This window comes from Talpa occidentalis, unplaced genomic scaffold, assembly GCF_014898055.3.
Source record: "Talpa occidentalis isolate TD23 unplaced genomic scaffold, MPIMG_talOcc4v2.1 talOcc4.12, whole genome shotgun sequence".
Lineage (NCBI taxonomy): Eukaryota > Metazoa > Chordata > Mammalia > Eulipotyphla > Talpidae > Talpa > Talpa occidentalis.
In genome coordinates, this window is record NW_023601212.1 from 49,709,561 (window position 1) to 49,725,343 (window position 15,783).

The following is a 15,783-nucleotide window of genomic DNA, read 5'->3' on the forward strand; positions in this document are numbered from 1 at the left end:
TTTTAATATGATCCTTTACAAAACATTAGGATCAGTTTTCTGGCAGGGAAACTGAGGTTCTCTTTTAAAAAATAGCATGTGTGTTTGGGGGTAGGGGGTCGGGAATATCAAGAAATCCAGGGCCTCCCCGGTGGCGCAGCAGTTGAGCGCTGGGTTGCGAAGCTGCCCGCAGCTTCTGCAGCACTGGTTCGATCCCCGGCTGCTCCCCGGCCACCGGAGGAGGGTCCCACATGGCGCACAGACCTCTCCTGCTGCCCGCTGCTCCCCTCAGCAGTGTACTTCGGTCCTTCTGCCTGCTCTGCTCCCTGCTCTGGCTCTGGTGAATTCCCTCACCCTCCTGTGCTTCTGACTGTACCCAGTGCTTATATAAATAAATAAATAAATCTTTAAAAAAAGAAAAGAAAAGAAATCCAGCTCTTCTTTTTCTGGGAAAGAAATGCTTTCATTCTCGTGGGGTCAGGTCATGGATTCCCATTCCTGGAGGAGAGTTGTCTAGCACAGCACCTTGGTTCCTGTTAAAGGCACCACAGGACACTCATCGCTGAGATGTGACAGATTGTCCATGCCTGGACTGCTTTCTCAGGGCGGCCGGCATCAGCAATGGACAGATGGAGCCTGCTTCTCTTTCTTGTCTGTGCCTATTTAATCGACATTGGGGGCAGCTATCTATCATCCACCAGTTAACAAAAGTGCTTAATGATTATCCAGCTTGTAGTACCCCAGAGAGATGTTCTCCTTGATAAAACAAAGTGGTAAAAGAGCACTGGAATCTTTATTTTATCAATCAAAGCAGACCCACACGAAGCTGGTATCTATCTATAGCTGCATATTGAGGGACACTTTAACTTGGGTCTTTGTAAAAAAGTAAAAGATTAGTTGAGAGCTACTGAAACCCATAGACGTGAGTGGAGAGACTACTGTGGTGATACAGACCTTCAGTTTCTGCTGTTCTGGGTTCTACCATCCTCTTCCGAGCCTACACCGTTGGCATCCCACTCTGGTCTCCACTGGGTTATTCCTTTCTTGCTTATCATCTTCGGAGTCTTCAGTCTTTGTTTTGCTTTTATCCATTGTCTCCTTTATAGAGAGATTTCTCTCAGCTACAAACACATGGCAAAATGCTGTTCACTTTGTTTACTGCCAGCTTAGTTGTTGACAGTCCCTTCTTTCCAGGCCAGCACTGGTATTCTCTTTGTCTTGGAGTTTTCTCTTCATATTTTTTCTTTTGCTGCCATATAATGAAGAAAAGGATAATAAACACCTTTTTTTTTTTTTTGTAAAAGAGTATGAATTCTCTGCAACGTGCCCTAGGGCAGTCTCTGCAGCACCCTCTTTCACTGGCAACATATTATCTGCAAGTAAATAGAACACTCAACCAATAGTGTTTAAACAAGGAGGGATCTGTCTTCTGAGGATGATCAACACAGTAACAAGTGTCAGGATTTCAGATGGACTTATGTGTCATTCTTTAATTTCTTCCTGATCCACGCAAGATAGCTCTGTCAGCCAAGCTTGATGTACTTACACAACACCCCCAAAGGAAGACTAGAAGAAAGTCATCCTATTCAGAGTTCTCTTTTATAAAATAGGGAGGAAAACTTTTCCAAAAATATGTCCCCTAGCAGATTTCTTCTTGGTATTGTGAGCCAGGGTGGAGCCACGTGGCCATGCTCTATAAGAAAGTTGGGAAATTGAGCAACTGGCTTCTTTAGTGGAGCAGACATTCTGCTCAAGGAAGAAGGTGTGGGGGAAGTTGTTGTAATCAATCACTGTTACAGACTGAGTGTTTTTGTACCCCAAACATTCACATATTGAAACACTACCGCCCAATATGATGGCAGTAAGAGGTGGGGCCTTTGGGAGGTAATTTAGGGTTAGATGAGATTATAAGAATGGAGCCCTTGTGAATGAGATTAGTATACTTAGGTGAGTTCGAAAAAGAGCTAGCATCCTCTCTGCACTTCCTGCCACTTAGGGAAACTAGAAGTTTGCAATCCAGAAGGCGACTGGCTGTTCTGTTCATCCTTCTAGACTCACACTTCTAGCCTCTAGGACTAAGAGAAATAAATCTCTGTTGTTCATAAATCACTCAGTCTATTTCCTTTATAGCATCCCTAACAGACTAAGACAACCACAACCATTAAATATCCTTCTCAAGTGCAATATAGCAGGGGTGGTTTTTTTTATTTATTTTTTACACCATTGTTCATTTTTAAACAATATTTACTTCGCCCTTGCCACGCTCAGGTCCCCATAGAATTCCCTTCACCAAGGCAGGCACCCGTGCATCATCACCTCAGTCCCTTGGGATCCTCCCCCATCTCTGATCCCTCTCCCTCCCCATCTCCTGCAGGATATCTCTGGTTTATAATTGTCTGTTTGTTTTTGTTTTGTTTTGTTGTGTTTTTTATTGTTATTATTTTCCCCTGATGTCTTATTTGGTTCCCCTATATTCCTCCCATAAGTGAAACCATCTGATAATTTTCTTTTTCCCTTTTAAGTAAAAAGTGCATTTAATACAACTAATCCACCAAATATCATAGCTTAGCCTTACCTACCTTAAGCATGCTTAGAACACTTATATTAACCACAGTGGGGCAAAATCATCTAACACGGAGCCTCTTTTATGGTAAAGTGTTGAAAATCTCAGGTAATTTGTTGAACCCTGCACGGAGAGTGAAAAGCAGAATGGCTGTGTGGGTTCTCACTTTAACATGCACAGCTGAAAGCACACTGGCCTGACTAATGTTTGAAGAATTAGGAGGCACTTTTCCAAAGAAGACACACAGATGGCTAATAAGCACATGAAAAAATGCTTGTCATCACTTATTGTCAGGGAAACACAAATCAAAACTACAGTGAGGTACTACCTCACACCCATGAGAATAGACTGTGTCAAAAACACCAGAAATGATGTGTTGGTGGGGATGTGGAGAAAAGCTCTCATATACTGGGAATGTGGACTGGTCCAGTCCCATGGAAAACAGTATGAAGATATTAGTAAAATTAAATATTAAAAATAGATGTACCTGGGCCTCCATGGGGGTGCAAGGGTTTTAAACACTGTACTATGAAGCAATCTGCAACTACTGCAGCACAAGTTCGATCCCCAGCCGGCCAGGGAGCAACCCACATGGCAAAGCAGGCCTCTCCTGTCTCGCCCGCTGCTCCCCTCAGCAGTGTGTTTCAGTCAGTCTGCCTGTTCTGTTCCCCACTCTGTCTCTGGTGAATCCTCTCACCTTCCCACATTTCTGGCCTGCACCCCTGCTCTTGTATTCATAAATAAATAAATCTTTTAAAAAATAGATGTACCACATGACCCAGCAATTCTACTCCTAGGTATCTACCCCAAGAACACAAAAACATTAATTCAAAGGGAAACATGTACTCCAGTGTTCTTTGCAGCATTATTTACAATAGCAAAGCTCTGGAAACAATGTAAGTTCCCAAATACAGAGGAGTGAGAAGATATACACAATGAAATACTACTCAGCTATCAAAAAGATATTGCATATTACTATTTGATTGATACAGCTATCAGATACTACTATTTTGATAGTACAGCTATCAAAAATATCAAATATTACTCAGCTATCAAAAAGATATCAAATACTACTCAGATATCAAAAAGTTATCCAAGCTCTTGCCATTTGTGGTAACATGAATGAAGCCAGAGGGGATTAAGCGAAATAAGTCAGAAGGAAAAAGACAAATATAGGATGGTGACATTTATATGTAGAACATAGAGAAACCAAACAAAGGGTCAAATAAAGCCAAACTAAAAAGCTAACCCTTGAAAGCTGACTATAGAACTGAGGCTTCCGGAAGGGAAAGTAGAGAGGTGAGAACAAAGTAGGGAGGAAGCACGATGGACTATGGTGGTGGCCTTTGGGTGTTTTGGTGGTGAGTGCAGTATGCTAAAAATACCTGAAGGGGGAGATCCTACACTTCTAGAACACACACAATGATGTAAACCAATGTTATCCCAATAAATAAATAAAATGAATTTCTGGATGATGGGAATACTACAGCAACAGAGCCATCAGTTTTTCTCTCTTTGATGAGACCCAACAACAGGTCGTAGAAGATAATGCAGTCCTGACTATTCAGTTGGCTTAGCCATTGGCTTGGCAACCATACTGTTATTTAGAAAGACAGTGAGCTGTGCCTATACAGTTTGTTTCTTCCTTTTGTAATCAACAGGCTGACTGGGAGCCATGCTTCCTGCCACTGTCAAGGATCGTACCACATAGCACCACTCCGGGGAAAGATCAAAATGGAAGTAGTTTCCACAGAACGTGTATTGCTTTCACATCATTGTAATGTCAAAAAATCACAGCTAGGATCATGGGAAGCCAGGGGCCATCTGGAGAGCACTCTCCCACACACTACACGTGCATACACAACAGCCTCACGTCATGTCTTGAGTCATTATTCTATATAAATCATAACTTTCTCAGTGATGGCCTTATTGTACCAACTAGACCATGAGCCCTGTAAAGCAGAGACTGCAAGAACCTTACTTTTCTTTCTGTCCTCCACAGCTCATCTTCTCCACAAAAGTCTCTCTGTAAATACTTGCCAAATTCCCTTCTCTCTTGAGAAAAAGTACAGACATCTACTGTATAACAAGACATTCTCTCCTAAGCTTGTTCATGTTCTCTCTGGTTGAAACTGAAGCCTTTTTTTCCTTATTTGATTTTCCCTGAAGCTAAAGCACAAATGCCCAGTGTTCTTGTTAAACCTGGGTTTATGCTTGAGGTAGGGTAACATGGCACCCTTTGCTGCTACTTTTCCAGGCTGAGTGAAGATAATGAGGCTGAATCACTAGGATTATACAATACTTCTTTCCTGAGAAACCCTTAACCCCTTCCTCACATTAGGATCAGTTCTTTACAGTAGTTAAAAGTCAGCAAAACTTTTCAGAGATTAGGGAGGAATTCCTCTTTTGTTGAAAAAGGGATCATTGAGAAGCTCTGAACCTCTGGCAAGTTTTTATTTCTTACAAAAATTCCTCATCTGAGGTGCAGCAGACCTCTCCTGCCTCGCCTGCTGCTCCCTCAGCAGTGTCTTTGGTTCCTCTGCCTGTTCTGCTCCCCGCTGTGTCTCTGGTGAATTCTTTCACCCTCCCGTGTGCCTCTGACCCGTACCCCAGTTCTTGTATAAATAAATAAATCTTAAAAAAAATTCCTCATCTGATCACTGTTTAATATCTACTGAAACCCTGAGACTCTTCACACACACACACACACACACTCACACACACACATACACACAAGCATGCACCCTCTCTGACTCCCTTCGTGCAGCTTTGATCACAGCTATATAAATTACTGGGTCATTTCTAAAACCAGACCAGAAGCTTATCAGAAAAAATAAAAATCTGAAAGTAGTCACTTTGTATACTCAACTCTTAGATTTAACAAGGACTGGATGTGGCTGAGCCTTTAAGTGGAAGAGAGGCTGAATGATTAAATTGCTCTCAGACCTTAAAGAACATAAAAAGAAAAAAATATCTAATTTTTTCTCTCTGAGACTCATATTTACAGACCAGTAATAGCGGCAACTTTGAGCTGAGCTCCAGGGTTGCCTGGAAACGAAAAACAGAGAAAGAAGCTGCCTCCCAGAGGGGCACCCTTAAAGAACCTGCGCCCTGGTCCTGGACACCTGCTGTCAACAAAGCCTTTTCTTTTTTAAGATTTATTTATTATTTACACATAGAGGAAGTGGGGTGTAGGCCAGAAGTATGGGGCGGGGGAAGATGAGAGGATTCACCAGAGACAGAGTGGGGAGCAGAACAGGCAGATTTACTGAAATACACTGCTGAGGAGAGCAGCAGGGGAGAAAAGAGAGGTCTGCTGCGCCATGTGGGTCACCTCACTGGCTGCGGATCGAACTCAGGCTGTATTGGTGATAGTGTTGAGACTTCACCCCTAGGCCACCAGGGAGGCTCTCTCAACAAAGCCTTTTCTAGTTGGTATGAATAAATTATTGGACTCATTCAGTCCTACGGCAACTGTCAGCAAATATGTTTACTCCTTTTGATCTCCTTACATGGCTTGGTCCCACTGGTCTCCAAAAGGCCATAGAATTTGAGAGGTGTCAAATCCACGGGACTGGCTTACAGCATGGTGATCTTGGGTCTCCTCACTCACAGGCATCCTAGTAATTACTCTTATCCTCTGAATGGTGGGCTCGTGTCTGCTCAAACTCTTGGTATCAAAGGTTCAACAACCGCAGGTAACAACCTGTCCAAAACCTGGAGCCCTCTTCCATTCTCTCTCTCTTTCTCTCTCTCTCTCTCTCATGCTGAGGCACAATTTCACCCCTCACACCTGTAGGTCGGGACTACCCCCACATTCAACAAGAAGTAGCTACTGCAGACTGAGACCATCATTCCTTTGCACTTTTAATAAAGAGGATGAAAGATCTCTTGGGGGGATTGAGACAGGAAGGGTCCCAGGGCAGAGACAGAGGGACAGGACTCAAGGACAAAGTTATGCTATCCCCACTATTTTCATCAGGCTGATAAATAGAGTTAAGTTAATAAGGAAGGGACTTAAATCTCTGAGTGGGGGGGATGGGGTAAATTACACCTCTCTCCAATCTAGTAACTGGAAAATTGTTTGGGGCAAGATGACTCAAAACCTACTTGTTTAAACTTCCTCAATGTTGGCTTAACCTCCAGGGTCCTGCTATGACTCAACTGTCTTGCTAAACAAACAACTAGTTAGGACCAGTACAGGACCCCATCTGTGAGCCCCTTACTAAGTGTGTGTGGGGGGGGGGGCAGGTGTCTGAGGACCTAGGGCATTAGTCTCTCTTGGATCTGCCCACACTCTCTTTCTTGAGTGTACTGCTGCTTGCAATAAACACTTCACTTCTGGGCCACTCTGGTGGCTCAAGGGGGTAAGACACAGCACTAGAAGCAATCCGCAGCCACTGCAGCACAAGTTCCATCCCCAGCCAGGGAGGTGGCCCACATGGCGCAGCAGACCTCTCCTGTCTCGCCTGCTGCTCCCCTCAGCAGTGTATTTCAGTAGATCTGCCTGTTCTGCTTCCCACTCTGTCTCTGGTGAATCCTCTCACACACATCTCCCACCCCTACACCTCTGGCCTATACCCCAGCTCTTGTATGCATAAATAAATCAATCTTTAAAAAAAAAAGAAACACTTCACTTCTATCTCACCTACTCTGACTCCTGTACAAATTCCTCCTTGCACTGGGCCCTACAGCACCTGGGGCCCCACAGCACCCTGGGCTTCAACATAAGTATTGTTAATTGACTAGTGAAAGGTTTTTAAATGTTGGAATATTGCTCTTGTGTAATTGATACTTACAAATTTAGCTGAAATAATTCTAGGTGGAGGTAGTTATGATATATTCAACCCAATTTTTTCTTCAAGAGTTCATAGTGAAAGACATGGAATTGAAACCACTGGGGAGAGTGAGAAGAATTGGAGGTGTCGGATGGGGCCAGACAGGCTGTATACTTTCAGTGAATACTCTAGGTTTCTTTTTTTTTAAAAAAAAAAAAAGATTTATTTATTTATGCATACAAGAGCTGGGGTGCAGGCCAGAGATGCGGGGGATGAGAGGATCCACCAGAGACAGAGTGGGGAACAGAACAGGCAGACTGACTGAAACACACTGCTGAGGGGAGCAGTGGGCGAGACAGGAGAGGTCTGCCTCGCCATGTGGGTTTCTCCCTGGCTGGCTGGGGATCAAAATCGTATTGCAGAGGCTGCAGATTGCTTCATGGTGTGGTGCTTAACCCCTTGCGCCACCAGGGAGGCCCTACTGCAGGTTTCTTTATCAGATGGTGTATCTGCAGTCATTTCGGTGATTAGCCATGTGAAGGGGCAGCTTTGAGGAAAATTAATGATCACTTAAAATATCCTGAAATATCAAAAATATGGATTTGAATCCCAGAAAATTTACCTGCTAGTTGAATGGGTTAATTAATATTTAGGTTGGTTGAGCTGGCTTGTTGTAGGGTGTTAGGGGACACCTCTTCCCTCCCTTTGAAAAGCCTTGTGATGGACAGTCACCCCCAAGGACCCCACGACGGAACCTCCATGTAGCTATTTTGTGAACTTTCTCTTTGGTTTAATTGAGCTTTTAAAGGCCTGGGAAAAATGAAGAAACATTAGGCCTGCTTCAGATTGGTTTATAAAACACTCAAATAGTGGTGTGACCATGTTTAATGAAGACATTCATTAATGTTTAATGAAGATTTTACATTTCCTGTATAAGAGTTTTGAGATTGGGCCTAAACAGGGAAGTTTGGTGTGGTTACTAAGTAAGATACCTTTCTCCAATCAGAAGAAAGAGAGTTTTGGACATGTGGCATTTGGAAGTGAAGCTTTTGGTCTTTGAGTTGTGGCTAAAACAGAAAGGAAAGATGGTGGGGGCAAAAAAGAAAAATGTCTTTCACAACAGAAGAAAAGGGCAGAAGGGACATTTAAAACAGGTTAAAAATAACAACGTAAGGAAAGTAGCATAAGAATAAGTAGGCAGTTATGGCCTTCTTATTCCATTTCAAAATTCTCAAACCTCTCTGGAGAATTTCAAGCAGGCCCTGCACATTCATAATATTCATTTATTTCTGCCTTCATTTGTTCATCTAATCATCATTCAGTTATCATCTGTCCAGAGTTATTTATTAGGGTCCTATTATATGTCAGGAACTGGACTTCTGATGAATGAGAAGTTCCTCGGACAGCAGAGAGAGCCCCATTGAAAAACGAGGTTAGGGTAAACATAATAAGTGACACTAGGCTTAACAGCAGAGGTCTGTGGGCACACAGGAAAAGGAATTCTTACTTATCTGGGGTTACTTGGCAAGGATTCAAAGAAAAAGATTTTTTTTTTCCCAAAGATTTATTTATTTATTTATACAAGCACTGGGCACAGTCAGAAGCGTGGGAGGGTGAGAGAATTCACCAGAGCCAGAGCGGGGAGCAGAACAGGCAGACTGAGGAAGCACACTGCTGAGGGGAGCAGTGGGCCGGGCGGCAGGAGAGGTCTGTGCGCCATGTGGGACCCTTGCCCAGCAGCCGGGGATTGAACTGGCGCTGCAGAGGCTGTGGGTAGCTTTGCAACCCAGCGCTCAACCGCTGTGCCACCGGAGGCCCTCCCTATATGCTTTATCCCTCCAGAGCCCAACATTACAGGAATTCTGTGAGGAACTTAGCTAGAAATAACTATAACTGGTTTTTAAGCATGGGATTGACATACACACACTACCTCTAGCTAGGACTAGGTCTGACTTGAATCCTATTGGCTCTCCTATTGAGTTTTATAAAGACATGGCATATAGTAGTCTCCCTTTGCATCACTTAAAACACCCACTGCCACAGACAGGACAGCCAATGAAGTTCTCTGCCATTAACGAAGACTCAGAGTCTAAATGAATTTGCAATGGTGGGAGGCTGGGGAGAGGGCCACTGAGAGCAGCTCTGCCTTTCACTCTCCCAGCCCAAGCTTTTATTAAAGATATGAACAAAGGAACAAGAAAATAGCATGCAATTGTGTTTTCGCTTATACAGATTAATAAGTTACTGCTGAAAACAAGTTTTCCTGGTTAGTGGGGAACATGCGCAGAAATCAGTCCATCCGCAGAGAACAGGAGTCAATTCTGGGAAGAAGTTCTGTTTGGAGAACTTCTAACATCCTGGAACTCCGTATGCAGAGTAAACAGGTGTTCTCCAAAAACTCCAGCTCCCTTTAGAGCAGCAAGCTCCCAACACCCCTTAAATATTTGTTGCATGAAAAAATGAACCTACAGAATGGAGAATGGTCTGGTATGGAGGAGGTGACCCTCAGACACTTGATAGCTTCCATGAGTGATCACAGGAGCTGGAGGGGGACAGTCAGAACTGAGACCAGAACAAGAGACCTTTCTGTGATGATGGAAATGTTCTGTCTTGCACCGACCATCACACAAGCCACTAAGCACTTTGTGTCTGCTGAACTCTGAAAAAAGTGCCTAACAAGACTGAGTAACTGAACTTTTAATTAATTTAAATTTCACCAGCCACATGTGACTATTGGCTACCATAGTGAACAGCACAGTGCCAGATTTTTTCAGTGGTACAAAGGAACTGATAAAAGATTTATTCATTAATTCAATCATCAATATTTATTTATTGTTTACTAGGTTTTGGAAGAGACTACATGGCCAATTTTCAGCAACTATGTGTGTCGGGTAATTGTGTTTAAACTGGAGTTGGGTGAATAAGCTATTTTAGCGGGATTTACGGGAGAAATCCTCTCAGAGAGGAGACAGATGAGAGTTAGGTGATGAGAAAGTTGTGGGGATCAAGAAAAATAAACACATATCCCTAAAACAAAAGTTAAAACAATTGATAATGAAGAAAAGCAATAACAATTAGTATGAAGATAATTAGAGCCAGACAGGACCTGACATCTCCTTCAAGTCTAAGTCGCTTCCTGTCTTTAGAGAGGAACTGAGCCCAGAGAGGTCAAGAGACTTACCTAAGGCCATACAGCTCTTAATAGCATGGGGGTAAGTAGACTTCCGGGTAAGTCTGTCTTGGTATCTTGAACCTCATTTTCCTGATAGTAAAAAAGGTAGTAGAAACGAAAAATGTAACATAAATGTGTCATTAAAAATGCTTTTTTAGGACCTCCCTGGTGGCGCAAGGAGTTGAGATGCACCCTATGAATCTGTCAGCGGCCATTGCAGCACAAGCTCGGTTCCTGCCTAGGAGTTACCCTTATGATGCAGCAGACCACTCCTGACTTTCCCTCTGCTCCCCTCAGCAGTGTATTTCAGTGGATTCACCAGTTCTGCTCCCCCCTCTGTCTCTGATGAATCCTCTCACCCCCCACACCTCTGGCCTGTACCCTAGTTCTTGAATGCATAAATAAATATTTAAAAAAAATAAAAATGCTTTTTTATTATTGAGTTTGTTTTACTCTTAGTGTTCCACTCAAGTAATAATGTTATTAATAAAGTTCATACAAAGGTATAATACAAAAAATTAGTAATTTAGTAAGAGAAAATGCATCAGAGAGGCAAAGAATGTTTCACTCCTGATCTTCATAGTTATCATTGTTTGGGTGAATCAACCTTGGGGCTGGGAATCAGCATCTGGTCCCACCTGCCATTTTCCTAGAGGCAGCTGCCAGAATGACAGACACTGTCAAGGAAGAAATAACCAGCTTCTCCACCGCTGGCCTTGTAAACCCCACCTTGTTAAGCAGTGGTAAGTATCACAGCCCCAAGGCACTTCTGAGGAAAGAAAAGTGGGGCTGTGGTTTTCCCAACAGACACAGCTGTCATCACTCTATTTATGGAAAGCCGCATTGGACAGGGGCTAAAGCAGAAGGAGGCTTTAACAGGATGCGGAAGACGAAATGATGAAAAGGGCACATTAACTGCCTGTTGCACAGGAAGGACTTTCAAGCATCCCGTGGAGAATTGGGCCTTCCTTTGGGTGCTTGCTATTTTAGCACCTACTCCCTGCTCCACTGCACCTCTGCCTTATGAGCTTTTTTTTTCTACATATTCAGACAGAACAAACTTGACAGTAACAGGCCATAATTTGCCAGAGTGACAGTGCTAAAATAAATACATGGGCTCTCCTTGACTTCTCTGTGTCCTTTGACTTTCCTGACCATACCTTGGCATTCAGCTAAGGGATCTGGACCCAAGCCCTGTTCAACACGTGCAGTCATGTTGCATTTGAGTTTGGTGACTGCCACCTGTGCAATTATAATTTTTTTTTTTTTTTTTCGTATAAAACAAAATTTTTATTTCAATACTGTAGAATAGTAGGAAATTCTTTCCTATTTTTATTGCTTAAAAAGAATTGCCAATGACCTATTGGGTGTTGGTTCGACAGTTATCCTTAAAACTTCAGTAACATTAGTTCATTAGTTCTTTTTTTTTTTTTTTTTTTTAAATATTAAATTTTATTTTTATATTCCCCCATACAATTGCAAACGCCCCATTCTGACCCAATCCTTCCCTCCCGCCCCACCCCCCAAAAAGTGTTCTGGTTCATAGTTTTTGTTGATTTTGATTTTCACTTTCTTATATTCATTTTCCTGGTCCCTTATTTAAGTTTTCTAGATTCCTGCTATGAGTGAGACCATCCGGTATTTTTCTTTTTCTTTTTGGCTTATTTCGCTGAGCATGATCCCTTCCAGTGCCATCCATGTTGCTGCAAATCAACAGTCTTGTTAGATTTGTTGTCTGGTTTTATTGCTATAACAAAAAGAATGTAGAGAGATACCCAGTCAAAGGCTCATCAAGGAAGGCTTATTGTGGATCACACCCTAGGGGAAGTGGCAACTACTGTGAGCCACACGTGTGACCGGAGAGCTGTGAAGGTCCCGATTTTATGGGTTTGAGACCAGGGTGGGTAGCAGGGAAGCAGGGTAGTGGCTGACCAGGATTTTATGGTTTTCAAAACAAGGACCAGATTCATTCATAATAGGAAGGTAAGGTAACAAACAAGGACCGGGTTCCAGCATCCCTGTAACAGTTTGATATGACTATAGAAAGGCCTCCAGAAGAAAATTAACAAAGAGGTATTGAGCAAAGATAACTTGCAAGTGGAAAAGTCCCAAGAGCCCCTTCTTACTGCCTTGCTGGTCCAACTCCAGTGTACGTTTTGAGGCTAGCAAAGGAAGTACAAATAGAAGTTCAATACAAAATGAACTTACTAGAAAAATGCAAGATACGGTTGTGTAGTCCATTAAAGTTGAGATGGGACAACTTTATAAAACTTATCTCTGAGTTTGCAAAATCTTTTGATAGCGGCAATGAACATTTAGATGCATCCATATAAATTAAAATTGACCTTGTCTCCACTTGACACCCTTCTATATGAACATTTCTGCTTGTGGGTAGTCCATAAACTTGTTATTTTAAAAGCTGTATAGTATTCCATCATGGTTTCCATTGTGGTGGTATTTTGGGCCCCTCTACACACTAGTGTGATGCCTAGTTCTTTAGTTTCAACACGCCTGAGTGGTTTTCTCCGGTTGCCTTGCCCTCAGTGGTCATGATGGTCACTCTGATGCCAAATCATGTGCCCTTTGCCCTCTCTGGATGGGAGCAAACTCCCCTAGAGTAGTTGCTTTAAGGAGTGGCTTAGGGAGGGGCAGAGGCAGACAGCAAGAAGTCTCTCCTTAGAGAGGATGCAGAGAATAAAGCTTATTATGTATTTATTTATCCTCTTGGACGTTGTCTCCTGCCGTGATTGTGCTCTGCTCACAGCCCTTTGCCTGATGAGTAGCTCATTCTCCTCCATCACTCTGCAGTATACCCTGAAAAGTATAAGATAGCATCAAGGAATAGAATCTTTATTATTGGGAAGAGACTGTAAGAAGAGGCATGAACCTCTTGCTGTAATTAACTGAAACTTGTTATTCTGTCATTGGAAGCAAGTGTTTCCCTGGGTGTCAGTGTTTTTGTTTATTCCTTTATTTAATCCTTCATTATGATTCCTAGATATTGTTTAGAAACCAGCCAGGGACATACGCATTTACCAGGTGAAGTGAGTACCAGGGAGATTCATCTAACAAACATCCTTTCTTGCCAGATCACAGCTCACACTCATCTTGATTCCGTATATCTATGAAGCATTATTTTTTTTTTTCTTTAAGATTTATTTATTTATTTATACAAGCACTGGGTACAGTCAGAAGCATGGGAGGGTGAAAGAAGTCACCAGAGCCAGAGCGTAGAGCAGAACAGGCAGATTGATGAAGCACACTGCTGAGGGGAGCAGCGGGTGCAGCAGGAGAGGTCTGCGCCCCATGAGGGACCCTCACCCAGTGGCCGGGGATGGAACTGGTGCTGCAGAGGCTGCGGGCAGCTTCTCAACCCAGCGCTCAACTGCTGCGCCACCAGGGAGGCCCTGAAGCATTTATTTTTTTTAAGATTTATTTATTTATGCATACAAGAACTGGGGTACAGGCCAGAGGTGTGGGGAATGAGAAGATTCACTAGAGACAGAGTGGGGAACAGAACAGGCAGACTGACTGAAGTACACTGGTGAGGGGAGCAGCGGGAGAGTCAGGAGAGGTCTGCTGTGTCATGTGGGTCAGCTCCCTGCTGGGCATCGAACTCATGCTGCAGTGGCTGCTGATAGCTTGATAGCGCTGTCTTTAACCCCTGCGCCACCGAGGAGGCCCTGAAGCATTTATTTATTTATTTTTAAAATATTTATTTATTTATTCATGCATACAAGAACTAGGATACAGACCAGATGTGCGGGAGGGTGAGAGGATTTACCAGAGACAGAGTGGGGAACAGAACAGGCAGATTGACCAAAACACACGGTTGAGGGGAGCAGTGGACAAGACAGGAGGGGTCTGCTGTGCCATGTGGGTGTCTCCCCGGCTGGCCGGGATCAAACCCGCACTGCAGAGGCTGCAGAGAGTTTCACAAGGCTGAGCTCAACTACCTGCATCACCAGGATGGCCCCAAAGCATCGATTTTTAACACCTGTCAAAAAGCTAAGGGAAGAGAGCAGAGTTACTGCTGTCATTTGATTTAGGACAAGTTCAGTTCTCTGGGGAAAAAAATTCTATTCCAAGTCAAACATAATATCACAAAACAGTAGGGCTTTGGCTATTTGTGGTTTTTTGTGGTTCCATATGAATTTCATCAGTATTTGTTCTATTTCTTTGAAGAATGTCATTGGGATTTTTATTGGAATAGCAATGAATCTGCATATTGCTTTTGGGCGGATGGACATTTTAATAATGTTGATTCTTCCCATCCATTTGCAGGGGATGTCTTTCCATTTCTTTGTGTCTTCTTCAATTTCTTTTAACAGTGTTTTATAATTTTCTTTGTATAGGTCTTTCACCTTTTTTGTTAGGTTTATTCCCAAAGTATTTGATTTTTTTGGTTTCAATTATAAAAGGGATGGTTTTCTTGATTTCTTCTCCTTCCGATTGATTGCGTATTGATTGCATGTTGATTTTGTATCCTGCTACTTTAATGAACTGGTTGATTATTTTGAGTAGTTTTTCTGTGGAGTTTTTAGGGTTCTCTATGTATATTATCATATCATCTACAAATAGTGATAATTTTACTTCTTCTTTCCCTATTTGGATTCCTTGTATGTCTTTCTCTTGTCTTACTGCCCTAGCTAGGGCCTCCAGTATTATATTGAAGAGAAGTGGTGAGAGAGGACATCCTTGTCTTGTTTCTGATCATAAAGGAAAGGCCTTCAGCTTTTCGCCATTGAGAATAATGTTGGCAGTGGGTTTGTCATACATGGCTTTTATCATGTTAAGGTATGTTCCTTCTATCCCAAGAATTTCAAGGGCCTTCATCATAAATGGTTGTCGGACTTTGTCAAATGCTTTCTCAGCATCTATTGATATGATCAAATAGTTTTTATTTTTCTTTTTGTTGATGTGTTGGATTACACTTAGCGATTTTCGTATATTGAACCATTTTTGTGCCTCTGGGATGAATCCCACTTGATTGTGGTGTACTATCCCTTTGATGCATTGTTGGATTCTTTTGGCAAGGATTTTGTTGAGGATTTTTGCATCAGTGTTCATTAGGGAGATTGGCCTATAATTTTCTTTTTTTGTGCTGTCTTTGTTTGGTTTTAGTATTAGTGTAACGTTGGCTTCATAGAATGTATTTGGTATTATTCCTTCTTTTTCAATTTTTTGAAAAAGTTTGTGTAGGATAGGCACTAATTCACTGCTGAACGTTTGGTAGAATTCATTTGTGAAGCTGTCTGGGCCTGGGCTTTTGTTTTAGGGGAGTGCTTTGA

General features: G+C 42.5%; 1 protein-coding gene across 1 annotated transcript in view; it reads left to right on the forward strand.

Moving 5' to 3' along the window:
• Positions 1-10,883, forward strand: part of TSEN15 (tRNA splicing endonuclease subunit 15) — a 62,026-nt gene extending 51,143 nt beyond the window's left edge. The window contains exon 4 of the mRNA XM_054693407.1: positions 10,651-10,883. Coding sequence (XP_054549382.1) covers positions 10,651-10,768 — 118 coding nt within the window. The 3' untranslated portion in view covers positions 10,769-10,883. The remainder of the gene's footprint in view (positions 1-10,650) is intronic.
• The last annotated feature ends 4,900 nt before the right edge of the window (positions 10,884-15,783 follow it).